At 39.6% G+C, this 25,478-nt stretch overlaps 3 protein-coding genes across 5 annotated transcripts; 1 reads left to right on the plus strand and 2 right to left on the minus strand.

Moving 5' to 3' along the window:
- Positions 1 to 1,647: 1,647 nt before the first annotated feature.
- Positions 1,648 to 15,114, plus strand: CLIP3 (clip domain serine protease 3). 2 transcript variants are annotated; one of them, XM_028300571.1, is made up of 9 exons: positions 1,648 to 1,904; positions 3,284 to 3,384; positions 11,731 to 11,867; positions 12,270 to 12,403; positions 12,780 to 12,948; positions 13,271 to 13,515; positions 14,040 to 14,200; positions 14,650 to 14,853; positions 15,031 to 15,114. In XM_028300571.1, exons 1-8 carry the CDS (start codon positions 1,745 to 1,747, stop codon positions 14,809 to 14,811), a joined length of 1,269 nt encoding a protein of 422 aa, XP_028156372.1. In that variant the 5' UTR covers positions 1,648 to 1,744; the 3' UTR covers positions 14,812 to 14,853; positions 15,031 to 15,114. The 2 variants fall into 2 exon arrangements, with proteins under 2 accessions (XP_028156372.1, XP_028156371.1); XM_028300570.1 differs by lacking the exon at positions 15,031 to 15,114 and having other exon boundaries at positions 1,655 to 1,904; positions 14,650 to 14,865.
- On the minus strand, positions 6,887 to 9,126 carry LOC114349977 (uncharacterized). The gene is made up of 2 exons (XM_028300591.1): positions 8,745 to 9,126; positions 6,887 to 7,721 (listed from the first exon to the last, which is right to left on the minus strand). The coding sequence occupies exons 1-2, from the start codon at positions 8,878 to 8,880 to the stop codon at positions 7,081 to 7,083; spliced, it is 777 nt and encodes a 258-aa protein (XP_028156392.1). The 5' UTR covers positions 8,881 to 9,126; the 3' UTR covers positions 6,887 to 7,080.
- Positions 15,077 to 24,710, minus strand: LOC114349962 (glutamate decarboxylase 1). 2 transcript variants are annotated; one of them, XM_028300562.1, is made up of 9 exons: positions 24,475 to 24,710; positions 21,264 to 21,445; positions 19,693 to 19,915; positions 18,966 to 19,217; positions 18,648 to 18,712; positions 18,062 to 18,197; positions 17,851 to 17,904; positions 16,095 to 16,328; positions 15,077 to 15,666 (listed from the first exon to the last, which is right to left on the minus strand). In XM_028300562.1, the coding sequence occupies exons 1-9, from the start codon at positions 24,580 to 24,582 to the stop codon at positions 15,475 to 15,477; spliced, it is 1,446 nt and encodes a 481-aa protein (XP_028156363.1). In that variant the 5' UTR covers positions 24,583 to 24,710; the 3' UTR covers positions 15,077 to 15,474. The 2 variants fall into 2 exon arrangements, with proteins under 2 accessions (XP_028156363.1, XP_028156365.1); XM_028300564.1 differs by lacking the exon at positions 17,851 to 17,904 and having other exon boundaries at positions 15,236 to 15,666; positions 18,008 to 18,197; positions 24,475 to 24,635.
- Positions 24,711 to 25,478: the final 768 nt, after the last annotated feature.

Below are 25,478 nucleotides of genomic sequence, written 5' to 3' on the forward strand. Positions count from 1 at the left end.
TTATTTCAGGCAGACACGCATACTTGCATAAGTAATGTCCTTTCGCTATGATAATGGAATTATATTCGTGGTACAGGTGCCATATTACCGCCTACTGTTTGACTTATGGCACTGCCAAAATATTTGAGCAAACACAGCCCGTGGGAGAAAAGCCACAATACTAAATTAAATTGGAAAAATGCTGAAAATATCCGTCGTGAAATAACGTCCCGTATCCGACGCTATGAGATGGGTGGAGAGAGAACTCTTTCGGCTCGGAAGTTCTGGTATCGATTCGCGTAGGATAACACATTATCTAGAGAAAAAATAACTCTTTGTTATTAATTTATCCTTTCTCACTTTCGTTCGTTCGTTCATTTCAGCCGAAAGATCATCGGTCCACCTAGTGGGAGGCCTGCCCACGCTACGTCTTCCGGCTCGTGGTCACCACTCAAGAAGTTTCCGGTCCCAGTGGCCATCAGCTCTACGAGCTATGTGCCCCGCCCACTGTCACTTGATTTTAGCTATTCTGCGGGCTATGTCAGTCACTCTGGTTCTCCTTCGGATCTCCTCATTTCTGATTCGATCACGCAGGGAAACTCTCCCTTTATAAAGACTTTACTTAAGCTAATTATCGAGATGAACTGAAGTTTTGAGATTCCGTATTCGGACTTATAAATATGAAGACAACTAACACTAAGCCAGCTCAATCTTTGTTGCAATAAATTTTGGCCAAGTTGCGAGTAACTAGTGTGTTATGCATTGCTTGCGTTAAATACATTTTTTTCTTTATTCTTTTTTTATGACAGGAGGCAAACGAGCAGACGAAACACCTGCGTTGCCGGCCTTTAAGATGAAGATACGCTCTCTTCTTGAAAGCTTGCAGGTCGTATCGGTCCGGAAACACCGCAGACGACAGTCCATTCCAAATACATGCATGCTGATACTGTTCAAGTTAGGCTATAGCATTACCATATTAACTTAGCCTAAACAATGCTTCAAGAATGCGACGCAATGGCTGCGCCTGCGCCAAGGTCGCGCTTACGGCTGCCTTGCAAAGGACCATAAAATATAATGTGCTACCTACTAATATGGCGGCAGGCACTGAAAACAATGTGAGTGCCAGTAATTTAAACGTAACCTTTACTTTTACAAAGCTTACAATGGGACCTCGAGCTTAGTGGCTGTAAAATATTGCAAAAAAGGAATCAAAGTATTGGAGGAGAAGTAGGAAATCCTGCTAAAATTATTGTGTAAAGGCACGAAACCTTTCAATATTCCTTTTAAGTAAATACCTATAACTATAGTACTATAGTACCAGTGTAGGGCTGAGTTAATTTGGGACATGTACAAGTGCCCAAAGGACTTAGATAATTCTTAGGAACAAGGCAAGGAACAGATGAGTAAAGTATTACATCTGAAGTCAATTGGGATGCATATTTATTTAGTGCTGTGAAAAAGCTTAGTAGGTACATAGTTATAAAAAAAGCAATTTGGGACATGTAAAAGTGCCCAAAGCGCTTAGTAGATTACTTTTGGGAACAAGACAAGGAACAGATTAGTCAAAGTCTTACTTCTAAAGTCATTCGATTTGGGATGCGTAGGTATTAAGTGCCATGAAAGGGCTTAGTAGGTACATACTCGTAGTTATAAAAAAGCAAGGTGCAGGGACAGTAAATAAGGAAAACCTTCCAACTAAATAATCAGAAAACAATTTGCCAAAATGCCATAAATATTCGCACAGCATGCGGGCCGGGCATTTTTCATGATTTCAGCGGAGTTATCAGTCGTGAACATCCTGCGGATTAGTTTATCAGCATCCGGTGGTCCGCGTGGCCTCACAGATCGAGTTGAGGAGCCGACGATGCTGCTGGTGTTGGTGCTTTGTGTGGCTGTGGTTGGGGTTCAGGGAGATGGCTTTCAGTGTAAGTTTGTGCATTAGTTACATTTTTATGAGTGATTCAATGAATGAAATTTATTTACCAACATTGTTTCATGAGTGAGAGGAATAAGTATTTGATTTAGGTACCTACCTAGTTACAGAAAATTTGCAATTTATAAATGCCTTTTGATTTGATTTCAATTAGAACAACTATGATTGGCATAACTGGAGGAATTTAGGTACATTAATATTTTTCTTCAAAAGCAATAATCAGGTTTGTTGAATAAATAGCTTGTTGCTGATATAAATACATACCTATGATCTTTCCCATTATAAAGTTTCAGTCAAAATCTAGGAATAACAAATAAATACCTTCGTTGCACTAAAATTTATTATACCGATTGTTTGTTCGTACTAAATAAGCTCCGAAAATGCTTGACCGAGAAATTCTTTCACCATTAAAATCCTACATTATTTCTCATAAACATAGACGGTAAGTTCGCCGAATCAGCTAGCTTATATTATACACTAAGGCTGGGTTGCACCATCTTACTTTAACTTTGACAAACGTCAAAAATCTATCAAACTCCATACAAAAAACACCGGTTATCGTCGAAGTTACGTGGTGCAACCCAGCCTAAGATATTATTAAGGTCAGCTTATCAACATTGTTTTGACTAAATCGGTCAACAGCAATGAAACGTAATGTCGTTCGCAGAAGATACGCTGCGTACGCGCAGCTGTTGTCTGAAACAGGGACAAGGTCCAGTCCCCTACTTTGTAGCTTCAATTTGCATATCGCTTCACTTCTACTCGTCGATTACTCGACGACAATGTTTTTATACACTTTCTAGGCCCCAGTTCCGTTATGGAATGGTCGATTCTTCTTACGAAGAGGATTTTTATCTGACAATAAGTTCAGGGTTTTAATAATTTTGTTATACCTCTTACTGTATTCTCAGTTTGACCCTAAGGTTAACTGCAGGAGAATTTCAATGGTATTAAATTCGCCTTATGTACTGTGCATTTAAGTTTGAAATAAATATACATTAATGACTGTTTATCGAATACTATAGGCACCTACTTACTTACTAAAATAAATTAGATCCTGTCGACACAGGAGTTGCAGTAATAAAAGCGAGAACGTGGCAATAGTCCCGTTACCATGATTTTCTTAAGCTATCATCGATCAAGCCATTTCGCTGTAGAATGACCCTAAACCCATATTCTCAATAAAATAGAACCTTCACCAAGCAAATATTCCTATTCCAAGAATAGTTGACGCATTTTGTTTCTAATACCCAACGTTACGAGTTTCCAATTTGCATTTCGCATATAAAACCATCTCTGCGGTATTGTGGTTTGATAACTTGTACTTTATGGTGTCCCAAAGCTCCAGGGTGACCACACTTTTGTTCGCAGCGCAATTTATGGACCCCGCGTGGGAGGAGGTGTTCTCTGCCGGTGGCATCCTCATCGGCAGTGGAAGAGCCAAGCGCTTCGTCGAAATGAATGCAAATCAGGTAATAAAGTTTTTATATCTCTCCTTACGGGCCAGTTGTGTGGACATAACAATTTGTCGCCCCAGTTCTTGGCGTTTGGGCATGAGTGGAGAACGACGAAGGCTTAGAAGTAGCTTTGCTTTACGGAGTGAGATTTGCAAAAGAAGGTTGGTACAGTCAGCCTCAAATAGTTCGTGACACCCAAAGTGACCAAAAAGTTGTTAACACAATTTTATTCCAGTTGTAGCAAAGATGTGTTGTGAACTTTTTGGCTACTTTGGATGACACGAACTATTTGACGCTGACTGTGCACCACCACTGTCTCTGTGCGCAACTGTGTGAATAGTTCTAATTATACTGTATTGGTACTAACTAACCTGATATAACCTTTCAAACTCAATATAATCGCCACTGGCTACTTCAAGCAATTAATATAGTTTGTCAAAATCGATTGCAATCCTGTAGATCAGACTAGAGTTGGCTAAATGTCGACAATTTTCTTTATCGATGGTGCGTAACCTACATTCGCTCAAAACATAGTGTGGGTGGGATCTGTGCCATTCTCTTTACACAAACATTTTGGTTTTAGAACCAGGGAAAATTTTCAATCCTATTAACTACCATTTAAATCGATTACCTATCATTGACATACTCGTAGAATAATAATATTACATACATAACACTATTTGTTGCCTTGGTTTAAAAAAATAAAGACACTGGTAATCTTGAGTTTTAAACAGTAAAAATTTGGCATCACAGTGCGTTATTTAAAATTACCCGCATTTACGAAAATTTTCGTTCGCCCTGAATCAGGGCAACCATGAACAGTAAAAAATATGATTTTTTTTTGCTTAATATTTTGCCGAAGTATAATGTTCATCGATATAATTTAGAGCGGCTTCTATCCCAACACTACGCCATACAACAATAATTAAGAACTGGCGCCTAAGTGGGCGTAGCTAGTTCGATTTGCATTTTCGCTCACGAAAACGGTGAGACTGTGTCGTAAAAACGTATAACTAAAGTTACAATTTCATTCAAGTTTATTGTTAGTTTGAATTATTGGCAATAAATATTACAATACGTGCTAATAGACGTAGGCAGTTTTCAATTGTTATACCATAACTAGCTGACCCGGCGAACTTCGTACCGCCTTAGCGTAGAGATTTTCTTAATATTTTTTTCCGTAAGAACCATCCTTGGACTTCCACAAACATTTAAAAAAAAGAATTATCGAAATCGGTTCAGCCGTTCACACGTGATGCCGTGACAACGCGAAACGGGTTTCATTTTTATATATATAGATGAATTTGGCGAAATTTTTGGTAATAAATGAAAGTGATTTTTAATTGCCACTAAACGTGTTTAGTTAATTAAATACCGTGGTATTTAATAGACATTGAGGTGATAAACAATTTTGAATCTTTCATATTTACTTATTTGTTTCTTAACTTATGCCGTGACTTAATGCGTCAGAAGATGATAAATTTTCATGGTCTCAATTTAAGAAAGAATATCCTTTGCGATACAATCACAACAACGGTGTTTTGTCCCGTCCCGTCGGGCAGGGTAAAAAACTTCGATACCGCGATGTAGAAAACTACACAATCTACTGTAACGCCATCTAGTTACTTAGATTTTAACTAAGTATTACAAATAACCAGACAGACAATGAGTAAAGATATTGATGTGTTAATAATTATTATTTATCAATTTAAATAATGCCAAACCAACCATTATCTTGTAAATTAGTGTAAAACAATGTAAATTGTCTCATTGTCACAAGGTGGTCCGACGACCTCGTAAAGGTAGCGGGTAGGAGCTGGATACAGGCCGCCACCAACCGGCCATTGTGGAAATCATTGGGGGAGGCATTTTATGTTCAGCTATGGACGTCCTGTGGCTGAAAATGATGATAATGATGATGATGAATGTAAATTGTAATGCCCCCATTGTTATCACATAGGAATAGCACAGGTTGAAATACAAATATTTAACAAAAAGTAATTGTAATAATACGATACATAAATAGGTACTTTTGTTTGCGTTTAAATAACTTAATCAACAAACCTTTTATACTTTCACATGTCCATATGGAGCCGTGTAGTTGGGAGGTAGGCGTCTCCATATTATCGTAAAAGTGAAACAAAAGTTAACAGCTTCATTCGACTTTAAGGCAGTCTTGAGCGATTCCTTCGCAATTGGACATAACGTCCGATCAAACTATCAACTTAGGACCCAGACACACTCGACACTTGTTTATCGGTAACAATCCTATGAAAACATCATGTTACGTCAAAATATCACACAAATAGCACAAGACCATACGAGTATTAAAATCAATTTAATATTATTAATAAAATATTACATTACTATTTTTTCATGGAAGAATTCAGTTTAGGCACAGAATAATTATGTAGATGTTTAGATTTGTTTCATCCGAGGTTAAATTAAATAAATAGGTACTGAATGCAAAATACATCAACCACCATGAATTAAAACCATAATAATTATTACTAGCGGCCGCCCGCGACTTCGTACGCGTGGACCTCGTTTTACTCCATTAGGGGTGGAGTTTCGTAAAATCCGCTCTTAGCATCTATAGCGCATACATTTTAAATTTCAACTCTCTTACTTTAAACACATAGGACTTTCATAATATAAACTTCCAACCCTCCTTTTATCTCCTTAGCCCCCGTAATTATTATAATAGGGATAGCTGAAATAGCATTTAAATGGGTAGTCCAATGTATAACAAACTTAGTCTTATTGATCCGAAAAGTAATGACAGGTTTTATAGCCATTGCACCTACATAAATGTAAAAGAGGCTTTTGAAGCCTTATTGAAAACAATTAAAACTTATTATTGAATCAAAAGCTGAGTTCATATGTGTTCAGTCAGACCCTTATTGTGCTGAAGGCGCCCCGACGGCGCCTCTAAAGGTGCCAATACTACCAATACATTTCTAGGCTAACATACTGCATTTGCATGCGAATTGGATTTTAAAATACTTAAGTAGGATACTTACAGACTTCACGAACTTTGTCCTTTGAGCATTAGGAAAATGTTAACATTTAACTTAACAATCGATTACGTCACTTCACTATAAAATCCTTATGTCCACCGTTAAAATTCAACAATCTAAGATTTAAAAACTAGCTAGGCTGAGTTGCACCATCTTACTTTACCGGTTATCGTTATAATATTATTATGTAGTTACGGTTAAAACTTGGTGGTGCAACTCAGGTATAGTATTGAATTGTTTAAAAAATCTGCATTTAGTACCAAGTGATGGGAGGAACGAAAATCGAAATATAAGTTAAAAATGATTTTTACACTCTTTGCACCCCACTTTTCTATTTTTTTAAATATTATACAAGTTCCCTACATCGGATTTTTTTGAGATATCCTATCCAATAACAAGTAGATAACTGGGTAAAAAGCTGCTTGAGTTCTTATCATATCAGTTTTTTCAAACTTTCTGCATTCAACTGCTAAATAAAAATCGACTGTATCTTTTTTTCTGTTATTTTTATTAACTAAAACTTAAATTACACAAACTCCACAAATACACAGTTTGATAGCATGGACCTTTAAAAACACTTTTTATAGGTCCATGTGTGACAGAGTAAAATGATAAAAGAAACAAATGATTAACTTTTAAATGTTTAACATAACACCGTCACCTTAAATAAGATTCTTCATCACTTCACAATTCACATTTCTTTTTTAAACTGGAGTGGGCATTCAAAATTCAATTGTCCGCGTGAAGTTAGGTTAGAAGCATCCATTGCTTCTGCAACTTCGTTTTCTGAGTCTAGATCTTTAAGTTCAGCTTCAATGAAAATCTGTGCCATTTTCAATTTGACCTCAGCTTGAGTTCGTAATTTCAGTTTTTTAAAACTTTCTGCGTAACTGCTAAATAACAAATCGACTGCATCCTTTTTTCTCTTATTTTTTAAATAGTTTAGTACCTTATCCATGTCGTTTTTAGGCGGTTTGATCTTTTTGGATGCAGAATGTAAAGAAATTGGCGGTGTCGGCAGTGTCTCAAGTAGGCTCGTAGTAGATGTTTCTGAAAGGGCAGTGTGTGGCGATTCGGGCCTTTGCAGCGGCTCATGCAGCATATCAAGTGATAAAGTTTCATCCATCTGAAAATCATCGGCTTGAGTTTCAGCCGGTTTCAAAATATCGGATGACGTCACTTTACGTTCTGGAATGCAATCTAGAAATGACAAATATGGAGCCCAAGTCCAATTTAGATATTTTCTTTTTTGACCCGTGGTATCCTTTATGTCTTTTTTATATTTTACGTAAGAGTCTTTAAGGTTCTTCCACTTAGCTTTCGTCTCATCACCTGTAACAATAGATTCATATTTTTTTACAGATAGATATTTGATAACCGGAGATTCCTTATGCCGATTTTCTTTAATCCTAATCTAAGTTTTAATCCAAATCCGTCCTTCTAAAGTTAAATTTCATAATTTATCAATCATCAATCAATAATCAAATATGTAGGTATATTTAATCATCTAAGTATCTATCGCAGGCAAATTGTATGATTCCGCATTTTACAAACGGCGTCGTCAGTTCACAAACGCTCGCCGTTCTATGAAATAGAATAGAATAGAATAGAATAGAAAGTATTTATTTGTCTCAAAACAGGTTTCATTTACAGTTTTTCACAGATACAAAAATCATAAGAGACAAAAAGGTCTATGACTCAGTGATTGCAGGAGACCCACAAACCCTGTTATTCTGCCATAGCCAAGATATAGGTACATAAGTAAATAAATATTAATTTATACTTAAAATTACAATTTCCTAAAATTACAAATTGATATGTGAACTTATAATTAGCCAGTGCCAGAGATTGCTCTTGAGGCAGCCAGTTGCGACATCTTTTAATTTGCGGAAGGTCGGTAGCGTAAGATCCAGCGTAAGAAGAAATGCCGAAGGCAAAGACGTATAAATTGCCTTGGCACTTTATAATATGCCACATTTGATAGGCAATTCAATCGCCGTTTACAAAATGCCGCGGCAAATTGAAATATTTAGTTCTTATTCTTACCACGCGAGGCGCTGCCAATCAAAACAAGAAAAATCGCGTCGAGTAGTGGTGTTGTGATACAAAAAATAATGAAAACAGTGCAAATTCTACGTATTCAAAGGACTTTTCACAAAAAACTATTGTTTTAAAGACATTTTACGATTCACAAATAGACGTTTGTCAAAGTTAAAGTAAGATGATGCAACCCAGCCTTAGATTATGAAAGCCAAAACGTAGGTACCTATTATTGTTTAACAGTTACGGACGGATTTGGATTACGATTAACAAAGAATTAATAATAACAAATAATAATAGATAAAAAGTACTTACAATTTTGATTTAAAGCCTTTGATATTTTTTCCCAAATCATATCCTTTTTATACGTGTGTCTATAATGTCTGTCTTTGGTATTATAAAGACACGGATGTGGTTTTACTAAATCAATAAGTTTTTCAGTCGTTTTCATGATGAATCTGCGTATTTGTAATAAGTTAAAAATATAACTAACATTCCCGCTCCTGGATCGCTCTGCGACCGCTTCCTTTGTGTGAACGCTTGAACTGCCAGAGAGTAAAGCGCCGGCTGTCGTTTCCCGCCCCGCCCCGCGTCCTTCCCGCGGCCATGAAGCTATAGATAAAAATGGAGGCCACACTCCGAATACCTACTTGAAGCACAACCTATGTATCACTATCTCGCTCTATGTGGGCAGACTCTCTCTTTCTAAATAAACAAAAAATATAAATTTGCTTAAAGTCAATGAAACTCAATGTGAAATCTTTATTTCTATACTCTATATATAGGTAGGTATAATTAAATAATAAGTGTAAATACTGGTAAAACGTTTTAGGACGAAATTACTGTGAAAATACAAAGAAATATTATGTTTCCAATGATCCAATGTCAGAAATCACGAAATAAACACTTACGCGTGGAATCTTAAGTCACTTCCAGCACCACCTACTACCGCAACCACGCACTACAAAATTTTGCACCATTTCTTGTGATAAAACAATGATTAGGTCCTGTAAAAAATCTCAAACGAAATTAACTGCATAGTAAACAAAATAGTAAACAACCGCCATGATGGGCCGGATTGGGCCGATGTTGCCACACGGTACCGGCATTCCCCAGGAATTGTGATTGTAATTCCCTGATTCGCCAACACATTTAGCCTAAACGGCCGACAATTTTGTGATTTTTAATTTAACTAGGTAATCGTAGTTCAAATATTTAATTATTTATTTGTTTAACTTCTGATTTGGTTAGTGAATTGGCTATTTCGAAGAATTTACTAGGAGATTTAAATAAGGAGATAGCAATACTACGGTCCACACTAAAAAGAGAGGTCGGCCCACAGAGAGCGAGATAGAGATAAGCAGGTATTTGACTCAAGTTTTTGTTCCAAGTGTGGCTTCCATTTTTATCTTTAGCTTTATGCCCGCGGCCACTGACTTGTCAGTCCGGGGCCATAATCACAGAGCACGTAATAGTAAGAGTCAGAGCCCCGATTACGGTAACTTTTAACATCTACAATCCAGACGCGTTTCTGATTCTGCAATACGATTGGTCAAAACAGCTGACGTACGCTGTTGAACGACCAATCGTATCGCAGAATCGAGAAGCGTGTCTGGATTGTTGACGTTAAATGTTACCGTAATCGGGGCTCTGCACTCCCTAGCTAGCAGTTTTCAAAGTTAGGTTGACTTTTTCTACCAACCTAAGAAACCAACAAGGGTACCAACGTGATAGAAAACTAGTGAGGTAAATTATATTAATATATAATATCAAAACATTTAAAAGTTTGGCTGTACACAAGCACGTACACAAGATGTTGTTCTCTTTTATGAAATTTGTTAGTACTAAGGTTGAATTATTAAATAATCACTGTTAAATGTGATTAATTTATCACTTTTACCGGGACTGTCGGTAATTATTCATAATAACCGGTTATTATTAATAGTTTTCAATTTATCTATGGGCACGACACTATTAATTAAGTATGAATCGGTAGGTAAAATAAATTATCTATGGGCACCACACTATTATGTCAATCTTTTATTATAGAAATGTTGGTGTTTATTAATTGTTTTAAACAAGTAGAAACAGTATAATTACGCAGTTACTTACGAACTACTAAGATATATCATGTCAACATGCCAATTTATCTACTATATAAAAATAAGTCGGGTTTTCCTCCCTGATGACGCTATAACTCTAGAACGCACGAACCGATTTCCACGGTTTTACATTCATTGGAAAGGTCTCGGGCTCCGTGAGGTATTTCTGATTCTGCAATACGATTGGTCAAAACAGCTGACGTACGCTGTTGAACGACCAATCGTATCGCAGAATCGAGAAGCGTGTCTGGATTGTAGACGTTAAAAGTTACCGTAATCGGGGCTCTGCACTAAAGTCTGTTCGCCGAGAGTTGATAAATATTATGAAATGTCTTGCAATAGCGACTGTCGCTTAATTATCGCATTCTGTATGGCGATTGGCGGGCGTCGTTTGTCACAACGCGCACTGAGTACCATGGTACGAGGCACGCAGCTGTCGTCAAGCGCCCCGGCCGGCGGGCGGCGGCGGCCACAGCGTGACCACTTTTAGTAGATTTCTACTTTTTTGGTAGATTTGAGGCAAAGAGAACGATGATTTAGTAGTGCGAAATCGTTTAGTAGATTTTGGTAGATAATTGGTATAAACTATCAGGGGGTGATTAGTGATCGATCGTCAAATTCGATATATCGCTCACGCCACCATTACGATTTGACTGAGGCGGGGAGGTGTCCAGAGCTATGTTTTACCAGTGAAAGAAACTAAATGATGTTAGTGGTTTCAGCACAATCGTGAAAGATCATCTTACCTCAGAGGATCATCTCGTATTACTTTCCCCTACCTAAGTACTTACCTACTGTGTGCATAATATTAGTGATCTTATTGCTGACCACAGCTGGACAATAGACTCACTTATGGATTTTCACAACGACCGGTCTTGATTCCGCATGCAGATGTTTCCCGCGACCTTCACTAGCTAGTAGGTACCTCCAGCACGAAAAACTTTCGTCTTCGAATCGTTTGCGTAATCGACAAAATTCGATACCCAGCCTTCGAATTCAACGATAAAGTGACGATCTCGATTGTCAAAATTAGTTTCGGGCTACCATTTCTCACTATGTCACGGTAATCACGTTCACAGAGGCGCTAAAGGTTTCGAAATACGCAAACGATTCGAAGTCGAAAGTTTTGCGTGCTAGAGCCACAGGTCGTCGGTCCACGGGGCTTATACATAATAATTTGCTGCCAATGGTTTATTTAGCCTAACGAGCCGCACCAGGCCTGTCTCCTGCCCAACGGCAAGGCGGGCCACTGTCGCCACCTGCACTTCTGCGTCCAGGAGGACTTCAAGAAAGACTTCACCAAGTTTATGGACTACTTGTGCATCATACAGCGCACGTAAGTTGCCTTGGAATATGAAAAAACATTTTCATAGATATAATCTTAGACAACAGATGTACGAGTATGGGCTTGTCTAAAATCGATAAGATTATATCGTAAACTTGCCAATGCATTAGCCACGGGTAGTGACAATTGATTAATCTTACTCAAATTCAGGAATGTCCGCGAATTTCTCTGCAAACGGGCATTTTTATATCACAATTTATTTCACCACTTTTCAGTTGTTTATTTTAGTAATCAATGCTAAGTAAAAGTGCCGTCAAAATTAGTGCAGGCGCTTTGCAGATCAGAAAAATAAAAATATATTTTAATTGGAAAAGTATACGGACGTAGTAAGCACCTACTTTCATAATATGCACGGGGTACCTATTTATGGACAAATTTTATTGTACTCTACAGTTCCATCGGAGTATGCTGTCCCGACGAGCTGGCAGACCTTCGCGAAGCCAGCCTAGCTGGGGACCTCCCCGCCACCGCACCAAGAGAGGAGGCCAACGAGGCCATCCTGAAGGTCACAAGGGCAGAGAACAGAGGTCCGTAGAAGACCATTAAAGTAATGTGGAATAGCTTTGTGTTTTATTGTTGTATCCTTGGTAGTCCGCTGGCAATGCTGCCTTTCAAGTGAGTACTTATTTTCAGTCATTAACACAGATCACGAATTTTTTAAATATTTTTATGTGTGTTTAGTAATTTGTTAGGAGTGAGTTCACTACAACAACCGGTCCTGCGCTGCCCGCATCCAGGCACTTCCCGATAGCTTTTCCAGATCGTCGGTCCACCTAATAGGAGGCCTGCCTACATACGTCTTCCAGCTCGTGGCCGCCACTGGAAAACTTTTCTGCCCCAATGGCTATCGGCTCTACGAGCTGCCAAAACCCACTGCCACTTAAGTTCGGTAATTCTGCGCAGGTTGCGGCCTGAGCACGCGGCCTCACGGGCGAGTGACGGGCGCTAGGCCTGCCAACCCTCGCGAGTGGCCTTGGATGGCCTCCATCACGCCTGTCGGCTTCGAGCAGTACTGTGGAGGTGCCCTTATCACCGACAGACATGTACTCACAGCCGCGCATTGCACGAGGAGGTAAGAATCCAGTGATTGTCGAAAAAGCATCTGTGACTATAACGACAAAGTACTTATGCAGCTTTAAAATATGAGGGTATTTTTAACAGCAGATATCCAAATAGATGTCTTCAAAGAACAATGAAGAAGAGTAACAGGCGAAGACCTACTAAGGGCTCTTGGCCCTTCCCTTTAGCTTACAGTCAACTACTGGCAACATGTAGGATGTAGGTCGCTAGTGAAAACATTATTCAAAAGTTCTTCTAGACCAGAGGAAACTTCTCGGAAACTACTTCTGTGACATCATAACCGTTTATTAAACTGAAATAATCCTTCTGTCTAGGTGGAAAGCGGAAGATCTCCACGTGAGACTAGGAGAGTACGACTTCCACCGCACCAACGACTCCCGATCCTACGACTTCAGAGTGGTAGAGATCCGTCAGCACGTGGACTTCGAACTACCCTCGTATCACCACGATATAGCCATACTGAAGCTGCACAGGCCCGCTGTGTTCAACACCTACGTCTGGCCCATCTGTCTGCCGCCGATGGGAATGGATATCACGGATCAGAACGCTATTGCTATTGGTGAGTTGGAAACTTTATTTTGAGGAAACAAAAAAAAGTTGTTCTTGTCTTGGCATCGATTTTTAAGATGACAAAGTGGTAAAGAATAGAAGTTCTATTCACTGATGAGGGAGATAATAGGGCTTTTTTCTCCGTTGCGGTATCTTCTATCAATGTTATAATGATACAGCTGTCACCGTCAAAAGACTCTTTATCATCTGCTACTGAACAAAACTGGAGCATTGCTAGGAAAAGGAGTTGAAACTCTTGTTGTTCTCCTGATAGATCCTAAACTGTATAATGTTGACATGTCTGGAGGAAGTATGCTATACTACTCTAATTTATCTTCTGTGTGCCTACCATGAGTTTACGTCAGGTGTGCTCGCTAGCGACTGAGTAAAAAAATGACATTTAAATGTATGACATATTGTGCAGCGCCCCTAGCGGCTAATTTCGAGACATAAAATCTTCATAGAATTTTTTGACGTATTCGCTAGCGAACTCACCTAACGTAAACTCATGGTAGGCACACTGAACTGTAACAGGTTGGGGCACCCAATGGTACGGCGGGCCGCACAGCACAACTCTAATGGAGGTGACGGTACCAGTGTGGCCTCAGCAGAGCTGCGTAGAGGCTTTCGTCGACTCCATCTTCGATGAGAGCATCTGTGCTGGAGGGCGTGAGGGAGGAAAGGACTCTTGTCAGGTACCTAAGAATTCTTAAATTGATTATTTAACTAAACAGTTATGTACAAATGTTTTTTGATAACTACGGGGAAACTCTTGGCCTGCAACTTACCTTATGGAAAGTGATGATGAAGCCGAAGATGGACACACCAATTCTGCTACCAAAAAACCTGTGATTATTTCGCTTTATTACCCAGCCGATAATGTCCGAATTCCTGAAGTAGATACTGATAGCCTTGGCAGTAGTGTAGACATAGCTACTCATATATTTCGTACTTTATATCTGCCTTTAAAAAGCTCACATCAAATTAAGAATTTGAATATTAAAGACAATGTCTTCTTTTGAAATAGTTGGTGCCCTAAAATGATCACAAAGCCCTACTAGGGACGTGTACAAGTGCCACACATACGATAATTTGAATATCAGAATAACGTGCCACATTCAGTACATTTTTGGCTTGTTTCCAGGGCGACAGCGGCGGCCCCCTAATGTACCAAATGGACAGCGGCCGCTGGACAGTTGTGGGCGTGGTTTCGTGGGGCAAGGGGTGCGGGGAACGCAGTCATCCCGGTATCTACACACGCGTCGACAGATACCTCGGCTGGATCGTCGATAACGTGCGCTTCTGAGCGCAGCACTACTGTCGATGTTAATCGCCTTTGATGTGCCTACAACACTGACCAACAACGGACAAAGAACCATTTATGATTGTCAACCGGTTTGAATAATTGAAGTATGAATTCACCACAAGAATTGCAAGTCCATGATATACGAATAGTTTTATAATTTTCCATAGTGATCATTAAACTAAATAAACCAATAAAGCTTTTCTTTTCTATCCCAAATCCCAACACTATAGCCAACGGACGAAGAACCATTTATAATTGTCAACCGGTTTGAATAATTGAAATTAGAATTCACCACAAGAATTGCAAGTCCATGATATACGAATAGTTTTATAATTTTCCATAGTGATCATTAAACTAAATAAACCAATAAAGCTTTTTTTTTCCATCCCAAATCCCAATCGAACTCTATATTATGAAGAGCTCACGTTTTAAATGTATCTAATTAAAATAAGATTAAATGTAAGTTATAGAAATATTTAATATCTGGTAACAAAATAAATGTTATAAAAAATGTAATAATAATCTATCGTATTGATATTTCAGATGTTTTATAAAATATGTACTATCAAAACCGTTTCTTATTTCCTCAAAGGGAGATCCAATGGTTAAAAATCCTTCATGGTCGCAGAATTTAGGGCAAGCCTTTGCATCATGGGGCAAAACTCATAACATAGCCAGGGTAACCATCTCCCCACACTCCTCTATCGCCTGCAGCATATCCAGGACCTGCTTCTCCTGGGTCACGGGGTGGAAGGTGAAGGCCATTCGGAAGAAGTTGCGGAACTGTCTCACGGGGCAATACGCCACCATCAGCTGTGAAGACAACGTGAGGAGCTCTTTGATTTTGGGGGTGATCTGGAAACGAAAGAATAGTACTGTAAACGGTCTCTAAAAATTCCATTCAGATACTTCATAGGATTCAATAAATTGTATTTAGTGTTTCAAAATTAGCTACAAAAGGTAGCTTAGCTACAAAAAATTAAGGCTGAGTTGCACCACTTACTTTAACTATAGCAATTACCGTTGTTTTCGTTTGAACTTTGACAGATTTTTTACGTTTGTTAGAGTTAAAGTAGTAGTAGTAGTAGTAAGAGTTAAAGTAACTCAGCCTTACCTTTTTCTGTGTGAACGATCCTTTACTCCAACTGTTTCAGCCATTTACCAAAAATTATAATGCCCCATCATCATTACTGTTCACCAAAATTGATCCTATCCCTCAACTGTCATACTTCCATCCATACGCAAAACCCTGTGAAATATGTCTGTGTAGTAAGCCTTCTTACCTTGTGCATAATCTCCCACCACTGATCATCTTCGTTTCTTCCCCTCATGAACTTTGGGATATACCAGAAGCATACATTAGGGCACTGCAGGTCGTCGCCAACTAGACGAAAGCCTGGTTTCTTCGCCACCGTTTGCAGACAAAACCGGGCGATTTCCATAGTGTGGTCGCAGAGGGAAGACAAGCCGGCGTCACCGCGCGCCTTCCACATCATCCACAGCTTGAAAGCGTCTATCTGTGAAGAAAAGTTAAGGACTAAATAAATAATTTGTTACAGTCACACACAGCACACAGCATTTTTGTTACCTATACGAGTAACTTTAAGTCCCGACATCTGTACATAACGACAGGTGAGCAAAATCCTAAATTGCAGAATTTGCAGAGCACTTTGCTAAACCAGCATTTTTGAACTACTGGTCCAACTTTTAAAGTTATATTTCTAAGCCTATGCGCAGAGCACCGACTTTTAGTTGGCCGATAGTTGGGCCCGATTCTTATGTGTATGAAGAATCGGCCGATACCAAATCGGTGTAATGTGCGCACTTTAACAGTCCGACCCAACTATCGGCCAACTAAAAGTCGGTGGTCTGCGCCTAGGCTATTTCTGTTGACAAACGATATAAGAAAACCGAAGATACTGATAAAAGAAAAAAAATAGTCATAGAATAGAAATCGTCTAGTTGCTGACCCTATATACATTGCTTATGTGATGAAGTGGATACACAACAGCGTGTAACGTCTCCCTCTTTTTGTTAATCGCTCGAAGAACTCCCCAAAATCGTGTTGGGCTTCCTTATTATAATATCCTACACCATTATGAAACCTTCACCTACCTTCCTCCCGCACTGCACGCTCTTGTCGCCCGTGTCGTAGCTGACGTCATAGAACTTGTCCTATTGAACCTGCTATCCTTGCTGGGAGCAGGCACGCTATAGATACTGGCTACCTAGAAGTCACAGCGACTAATATTCTAACAATAATCTTCACCTACCTTCCTCCCGCACTGCACGCTCTTGTCGCCCGTGTCGTAGCTGACGTCATAGAACTTGTCCTGGTGGAAGAGGTACTTGGCCGCGGCCGCGTTGGCGGCGTGCAGCAAGCCGCGCGCGCGCACCAGCAACAAGGAGCATTGCAGCGGCGCGCCCGCCATCTTGTGCGGGTTCCACGATATTGAGGCTATGTTCCATTATAACACAGCGAACACTGGTCTATTGGAATATCCTATGAGTCTGCTCTCCTTGATAGATGCGGGCATGCTATAAGATCCTGGCTACACAGGAGTCACAGTGACTAACGCCCGTATTCACAAACATTACCTTGAGGTCTCACAGTGCGCGTGGACGCACAGGGTGACATACGAACCAATCACAGAGCTCTGTTCAATGCGGTGCGTTCGATTTGCTGCTTCACTTAAGCAAGCATCGTTTGTGAATACGGGCGTAACATTCTTAACCGATCTACATTTACCTTCCTCCCGCACTGCGCGCTCTTGTCGCCCGTGTCGTAGCTGACGTCATAGAACCTATCCTGGTGGAAGAGATACTTGGGTGCAGGCATGCAGTAGATCCTGGCTACACAAGAAAGAAAGAAAGAAAAAATATTTATGGAGTTGGCTCCTAGCTCTCACTGGTGGTTGTGGAGCAGTGAGCAGTGCTCACAGTGCTATAAAGGAACATACCCTGAGTCTGCTCTCCTTGCTAGGTGCAGGCACGCTATAGACACTGGCTACACAGAGAAGCAGCGACTAATATCCCTACCTTCCTCCCGCACTGCACGCTCTTGTCGCCCGTGTCGTAGCTGACGTCATAGAACTTGTCATATTGAACCTGCTATCCTTGCTGGGAGCAGGCACGCTATAGATACTGGCTACCTAGAAGTCACAGCGACTAATGTTCTTAACAAATCTTCACCTACCTTCCTCCCGCACTGCAAGCTCTTGTCGCCCGTGTCGTAGCTGACGTCATAGAACTTGTCCTGGTGGAAGAGGTACTTGGCCGCGGCCGCGTTGGCGGCGTGCAGCAAGCCGCGCGCGCGCACCAGCAACAAGGAGCATTGCAGCGGCGCGCCCGCCATCTTGTGCGGGTTCCACGATATCGAGTCTGCTCTGGAAACGTTCATAGAAAAGTTTTATGGTATTACAATCAAATTTTTCTTCCTTATAATATTAGTATAGATAGCCGTGGACCAACGACCAAGGTGGACCGACGACCTGATAAAGGTAGCAGGAAGGCGCTGGATGCAGGCCGCTACCAACCGTGCGATGTGGAAGTCATTGGGGGAGGCCTATGTTCAGCAGTGGACGTCCTGTGGCTGAAATGATGATGATGATGATGATAGATAGCCGTGTCATGCCTTGTGGAACCGGCAAAGTAGTAGAAACTCTATACCTTCCCGTGGATATCGGCCAAAGTGTTAAGAGTTGTACAATTCCTCCAATGCTCTTTTTCTCTTTTCAAATATGTTTTATTTATTGAATGGGCTGACTCTTTATCTTAAGTTTACTATCACATATCACACTGTTCTACGGAGCTTAAATAGTTAAAGACCAAATTACCTTTCTATTCCGTCCAATTTGTTGCGATGTTTCTGTGACAATATGAGACTTCCACCCCAACATGCCTGAAAACCATAAAAAACAAAATAACTTTTAAGGTACGTAAAACTATCATTAGTTGTACTCGTACCTCTAAAGTACGCAACTATTATTTGTTGCACCTCTAAAGTACGCAACTACGTATTATCTGTTGTACCTCCTCTAAAGTACGCAACTATTATCTGCTGTACCTCTAAAGTACGCAACTATCGTCAGTTATACCATATACCTCTAAAGTACGCAACTATCGTCAATCTTCATCTATGAAATTATACTCACATCAACATGCATCCAAACGTTATGCTTCTTGCATACGTCAGACACCGCCACAAGATCATCAATGGCTCCCAGCACTGTCGTCCCAGCGGTGGCGTTCACAAACAATGGGCATCTACCCTCGTCCTTCTCTCTCTGGATGGCTAAGTCCAGGTCTGGCACTAAGATCTGACCGCGCTGGTTTGTTTTGATAACTTTAACGCTTTCGGTGCCGAAGCCTAGCCAGTGCGCAGCCTTCTTTATGGAATAATGGCTCTGTAAAAAAGAAATTTGAATTAGGAAAGCTGTAGTTGTTAGATATAAAAAAAAAAAAATAGTATTTTAGCCCTGAAAAAAACGCTGGTGAGAATTTTTTTTAAGTGGAGATTATGGCAAAACCCTCCACTGTAGTGGAGGAGGCTCATAGTCCAGCAGTGGACTGTAAAGGACTGTTGATGATGATGATGATGATGATGAGATAATTTCCTCCTAGCGCAATAGCTTAACCTCAACACAAGGCACTCGTCTTGAAAATACTTGGATAAATTCTGTTATTTGCACACCACACAAAAATCGGAATTAATTATGCGGTCGGTCTCAAAAGCGATCTCTTCCAGACTACTCAGTGTCATATCAATGCTTGTCATGTTAATCTGATAGCAATATAGGTACCTAACTTTGGATGTCAAAAACATTTGAAGAATAGATGAGAAAAATGAAATTGAAAAACACTTTCTGATGAGATACTCACGTCTTCAGAGGTGAACAAGACCATCTCAGGCAGTCCCCTCATGCCCTTACTCTTCACTTCGGGAAAGGCTCTGTACCTCGCAGCAACGATCCCATAGAACATGGACATGCTGCCTCCAGGACTGAAGATGCCGTCTCCTTCGGGCATGCCGAAGAGCTGGAGGATATGGCGGATTATTTTAAGCTCAATCAGCGTGAAGGCTGGCGCCACTTCGAAGGTGTACCTGGAATAGGTAAGGGATCGGTTTAACCATCACCATCAGGTCATTTAGTGCCTTGCAGGAGGACAACCTTTTCTAATTTACTAGAGGCAAATGGAGGATTTAGCTTAAACTCGCTTACACAGAGTTTAAGTTCATGCACACAGATCGGGGATTGAACCCGCGACCTCTGGCCGTCCGGGTACGCAAACCCTGAAACAAGTGGGCGTCTTTTATTTTTCCCGGTTTATTTTTTAAACAAGTGAACTATGTATTTCTCTGTCTTATTTTCTGTGTAGGATGTACGGACAAATCTACTATGGATAATTAACTTTTTAAAAAAATAAAACCGACTTCAAATGCGTGAACACAAAAAAAAAATAAAAATTAAAAATATTGCGTATAAAAAAGTTCATCCCCAATTTTCCACCCTTGGGGGTGAAATATTTTCTTCAAATTCGCATGAAACCACCCTTTTGATAATACCTATTCAACAAAAAAATAATCAGTCAAATTGATTTATAATCGGCGGAGATATTGCGTATAAAAAAGTTCATCCCCAATTTTCCACCCTTGGGGGTTATTTTTTCTATTTTTAAATTTAAATGGGACCACCCTTGAGGTATTACCTATACGCCGAAAAAAGGTTTGTTCAAATCGTTTCATAATTGGCGGAGTTATCGCGTAACAAACATAGAAAAAAAAAACATACGGGTCGAATTGAGAACCTCCTCCTTTTTTGAAGTCGGTTGATAAAACTAGGAATATTACGATGTAATGTAAATGTAAATGAAAGAACATTGCAAAGCAAACATATCAAAACAGGTATTTCTCATAAAATCCTTTGCATCTAAGTAGGCTCGGAAGGTAAACAACTTTTCAAACCGCCAGCTTATGCACATTTTTCCTAGGGAATGGAATATTTAGAAACAACCAGTTATCTTTGCTAAATAATCATGATAAACCCAAATTATAATGGGTAGGTATACCCAGCTTTTACACAAAACTTTCGCACTCTCGCAGAAAAAAAATTCTTTGGAAAATTAAACTATTGTGAAGAGTTTAGTGGAAACCTGGAGGAGGCCTTTGTCCAGCAGTGGACGTCATTTGGCTGAAACGAACGAACGAAAGAAGAGCTTGGTAACTTTTAGTAGCTAAGATGAGAAAAAAAGAGAAACCCAACCAGTGAAAAACTAGTGATAGCTTGGTACGAGCGCGAAGTACGTAGGGTCGTAGGTATTTACAATCACCTGCAAACTTTTGCCTTTCTTAGAATGATATAAGTACACACCAGAAATGTATCAAGATTTAGTTTACGAGTAGGTATATGTATAAGAACTAAATACTATAACAATATGTGATAAGTACCTACTGGCTAGTATTAAAAGCTTCGGAGATCCACGCCCCCGAGAGTCCGTAAATGTCAGTCCCACCGTACAGCTGGTTCCTGAAGGTAGACCTGCCGGTCTTGACGCTGTGCTGCAAGACTTGGCGCACGCATGACTCCAGCTCTTGGTCATTCACTCCTTCAGTGACGTCCAGATCTAAGATCTCCTGAAAAGTGTAATGAAGAACATGACTTCAGAATGTTTAATAACTTGAAAAAATCCAATTGCCTAAGGTGGGAATCGAACCCACGAAGAAGGATTTATTAATTTTTGAAATGACTTTCGGATGGATTCTAGCTCAGATCATAGAAAGAGAATAGATATGAAGTCGCGCGTAACTACAACGAGAACCAGTGTCCCCACATTTCCCCCACCACAGCTCCCACACACACATTCAACTGTGTAAAAACAAAGCGACTGAGAGTCTACGACAACATGTGCAACCGGCTTAAAAGTGCTGTGATTGGCCAGAAGGCGTGCCTTATGGCCAATCAATGGCCGCGTGACGTGACGCACACTTTGAAAAAAGCAATTAGAGAGAAGAAAGATAAAATGGAGTCGATAAGATATCGATACTTTAAATCCTGGGGGCAAGGCTCGAAATTGGTTTAAAAAATGCTTGTATGAAAACCTTTTTATTATTATACGTTATTATTATGTTCTTTAACGATTTTTGCATCAAAAATAATGCCTATATTAGGCTTTCAACTAGCTCTTATAGTAATTACATAGTTGACAGTTACTAATCCCTTCTACTATTGTTATTGTTTTTGTAAAAACTTAAAAATCGCAAGCAACTCATGATTTTTTCATTCAAAATTAGAAAATAGAAAATAATAATTTACTTCTATTTATCGATAATAGGAAACCGTATTAGAACACGAGCCCTGCACTATGTTACGACCGGCACATGCGGCCGTACTGTGTATTTTCACGCGTCAGTGGATATCGGAAGAAATAAAATACATTGCGCAGTAGTTACGCATGACATAAAGTGGTTGCTAACCAAATCGTCAATGTACAACGTGTTTGAATTTTTATCACCACTAATTTCGATATCGCAGTAAATGTCACGGCACTGAATTCGTTCGTAAAAATGTTTAGTTTTTTTTATTTATAAGCAAAATACCAATGGATTTGCAATACTTACATGTGGTAAATGACTTCATTGTTCCTGTAGTTCTTCGTTTCACTTATGTTATTGCACGTTACGACGCATTATCCAACAATATCGGAGAACATTTCCTCAGTAAGACTGAATCGCGACTAACCTGGCGTCGCGGGCGATGTTCGTTTCTGGGCATATCGCGGAGACACGTGCCACGCCCCCGTTTCACATCTATTCCCTTCTATGATCTGAGGATTCTAGTTACATAAAGTATTAAGAGTTCAATTTGCGAGTAACATTAGTCGATAATTAGAAGCTCTTACATAAAATGAACCACTTCGAGAAAGAATTGCTATAAAACATTATTAGCAAGTTCGTTCGTTCGTTCGTTCGTTTCAGCCAAATGACGTCCACTGCTGGACAAAGGCCTCCTCCGAGGTTTTCCACAATGCACGGTCCTAAGCATCCAGGCTCTTCCCGCGACCTTTACCAGATCGTCGGTCCACCTAGTAGGAGGCCTGCCCACGCTACGTCTTCCAGCCGAGTTGGATTCGACGATTGACCTCTTTCTCGAAGTTGGCTCCAGCTAACTGGACTGTTTGTCCCAGGTATAAATAATTGTCAACAACTTCGAGTGTAGAGTCTCCAACCTTCAAAGGAGTGGGTGCGACACGGACATTAGACATGATTTTTGTCTTGTCCATGTTCATTCTGAGACCCACATGTTGAGAGGCTCTACTGAGGCCATCGAGAATTGTGCCTAGATCTTCCAAGGTCTCAGCCATGACTACAATATCGTCCGCGAATCGAAGGTGGGTGATTAGCAAGTAATAACATCCAAAAACAAAATTATCGTGAATACTATTACCTACTGCGTACTATTGGCTCGTGTATGATTCATAAAATTAATATGATTATTAACAAGCTGCAGGATGCCTACAAAAAATTCCTACTCTCCCTTGTTTACTCAACGAGATTGTTCCTCACTCACGTAATGTCAGACTCATTAGTGACAATAAAAACGCACATAACTACGTAACAATAATAATTAATTAAGATTGCAATATGCATCATTTTAATTAATATCAAAGTATTTAACTATCAACTGCTTCCAACTATGTACTCGTATATCATTCGTCTCGTATAGTATACACTCAGAGGTACAACAATCGGTCCACCTTTTTAGTTATTTGTACAAGTAAACATGTTCACATCAAGTAATAACCCTCCTTCTGGCGCAGTCGGGTAAAAAGTGCACAAAAAGTAGAGAAATACAAAGAAAGGATTAAACCACGATTGTGTCTTAGGTCATAAGTGCCACTTGTGGTCTAAACTGAATAAATATTTTTGATTTTGATTTAGATTTTGATTGATATTTTCGAAGACGGCTAGGGCCGATTTTTTTGCAACTGAGTAGTGACAACATTCTAGAATTACTGTGAGTCACACCAATCCTTTGGAAAAATACCTGTGGTTAAAAATAACTTTTTTAATCCATCTCGTTAAACCTTAAGCCCACCTACCTACTCAGACAGAATACCTAAAAGCAGGTAGAAGATTTAAAATACCATTTTGTCTAATCAAATGTAGAGACATTTTCTGAAAAAGTGAACCCGAAAAAAACGTCTAAAACATACCTATTTGGGACAACCAAAACATACTGTAGGGTACATTTCTTTTTTGGTCGCGTGGCATTTCGATAATACACAATCCTATGCTATACATATATCGCTAGCAGCTAAAGAGCCTAATTGAGCCTATAGAAATCTGCGTGTTACGAAGTGTACAGTGGTCAGGTAACGATGTTTAACGATTTGTCGGCAAACAGCAACAATTCGACACTCTAGCGGTGTATTGGGACTTGACACATTTACTTAAACCGACTATTTATTCAAAACGGCTCTTTAATATGTAAATGGAAAATTTGCAAGAATGTTGCATAAAAAGCTCTCAGCCTGCACCTACAAAGTAACTTACTTACATCCTGTTTACAACTAACCCTACACAATCGTCTCTATATTTATCGCATTCCAGAAGAAAATATTTTTTTTTGTGGCAAACAAATATTTTAACAGTACCAAACTTACTTCTAATTCCTTAGGATGCTTAAACTCAATCAGCGGTTGACTCTCATCTTGCGTATCCTTCACTATCTTCAGCACTTTATCCAAAAACGTATGTCCATTGGGTTCCATAGTTAACACTGCTGTTCTGACTGCAAGTGTGTCCAGTGCAGTAGTTCAACCCACACTGAGTTAGGGCTTGCCGTTTGGAGCCTCCATTTTACAATGACCCGTGAATGCAATGTCTTAAGCGACACTGTAGGTATGCGAAGGGTTTTAATTTGCGTTTACATGCGATTTGCGTAGAGATTTTTATGGATGTGTGTATTAGTTGCGATAGTATAATGAATGTGTTTGCTTATTCTAGATAACACTATGTAGTTGAAAATCAGATTTTAAGAAAAAATAGCTTTTACAAAATGGTTATTCAAGCTCTAATATTCGCAAAGTTAGTCTATTGTGTTTATTATCACCACGAGTTCATGACTAACTGGAGCTTTTGTATGCAATCACATACAACAAGTGTATGTAACTCTACATAGAGTTTTCTCTTTTCTGCAAGTTTAGGCTTTTCTCACTTTAATGTCCTCAATGCAATTTCTAATGAAATAATATAGGAACAATAAATTCTTGTGCCCTTAATGGAGTAGGTCAGGTGGGTCATAAAAGTGATCATGACACAATTAATTTCATAATTACCGGGTTATTGGCTCGTTATCGCGGGAAACAAGCTAATTAACGCCTTCCGTGGCATCATTATAATAATGGGTGTAGGTATCGCCATGATTGATGATTGATTTATTAAGTGCGACGATTGTCGTCCGCTTTTAATACTCGTACTACTTAGTAATTAAGGCACTGGGCATTTATTGCAAGAATTGCATTTTAAAAGCATTTTATACGAGTACAACTTCTGTGTTGGAAACTTTTACAGTATCTCTATGCCTATATCCTTGACTTTGATTATAGTTCCAAAATAGTGAACTGTCCTATCGATGACATTGACAGTGGGGCGCCACCGTCAATAC

The sequence above is a fragment of the Ostrinia furnacalis genome, unplaced genomic scaffold (genome assembly GCF_004193835.3).
Source record: "Ostrinia furnacalis isolate ACB-3 unplaced genomic scaffold, ASM419383v2 OfSCF0767, whole genome shotgun sequence".
NCBI lineage: Eukaryota > Metazoa > Arthropoda > Insecta > Lepidoptera > Crambidae > Ostrinia > Ostrinia furnacalis.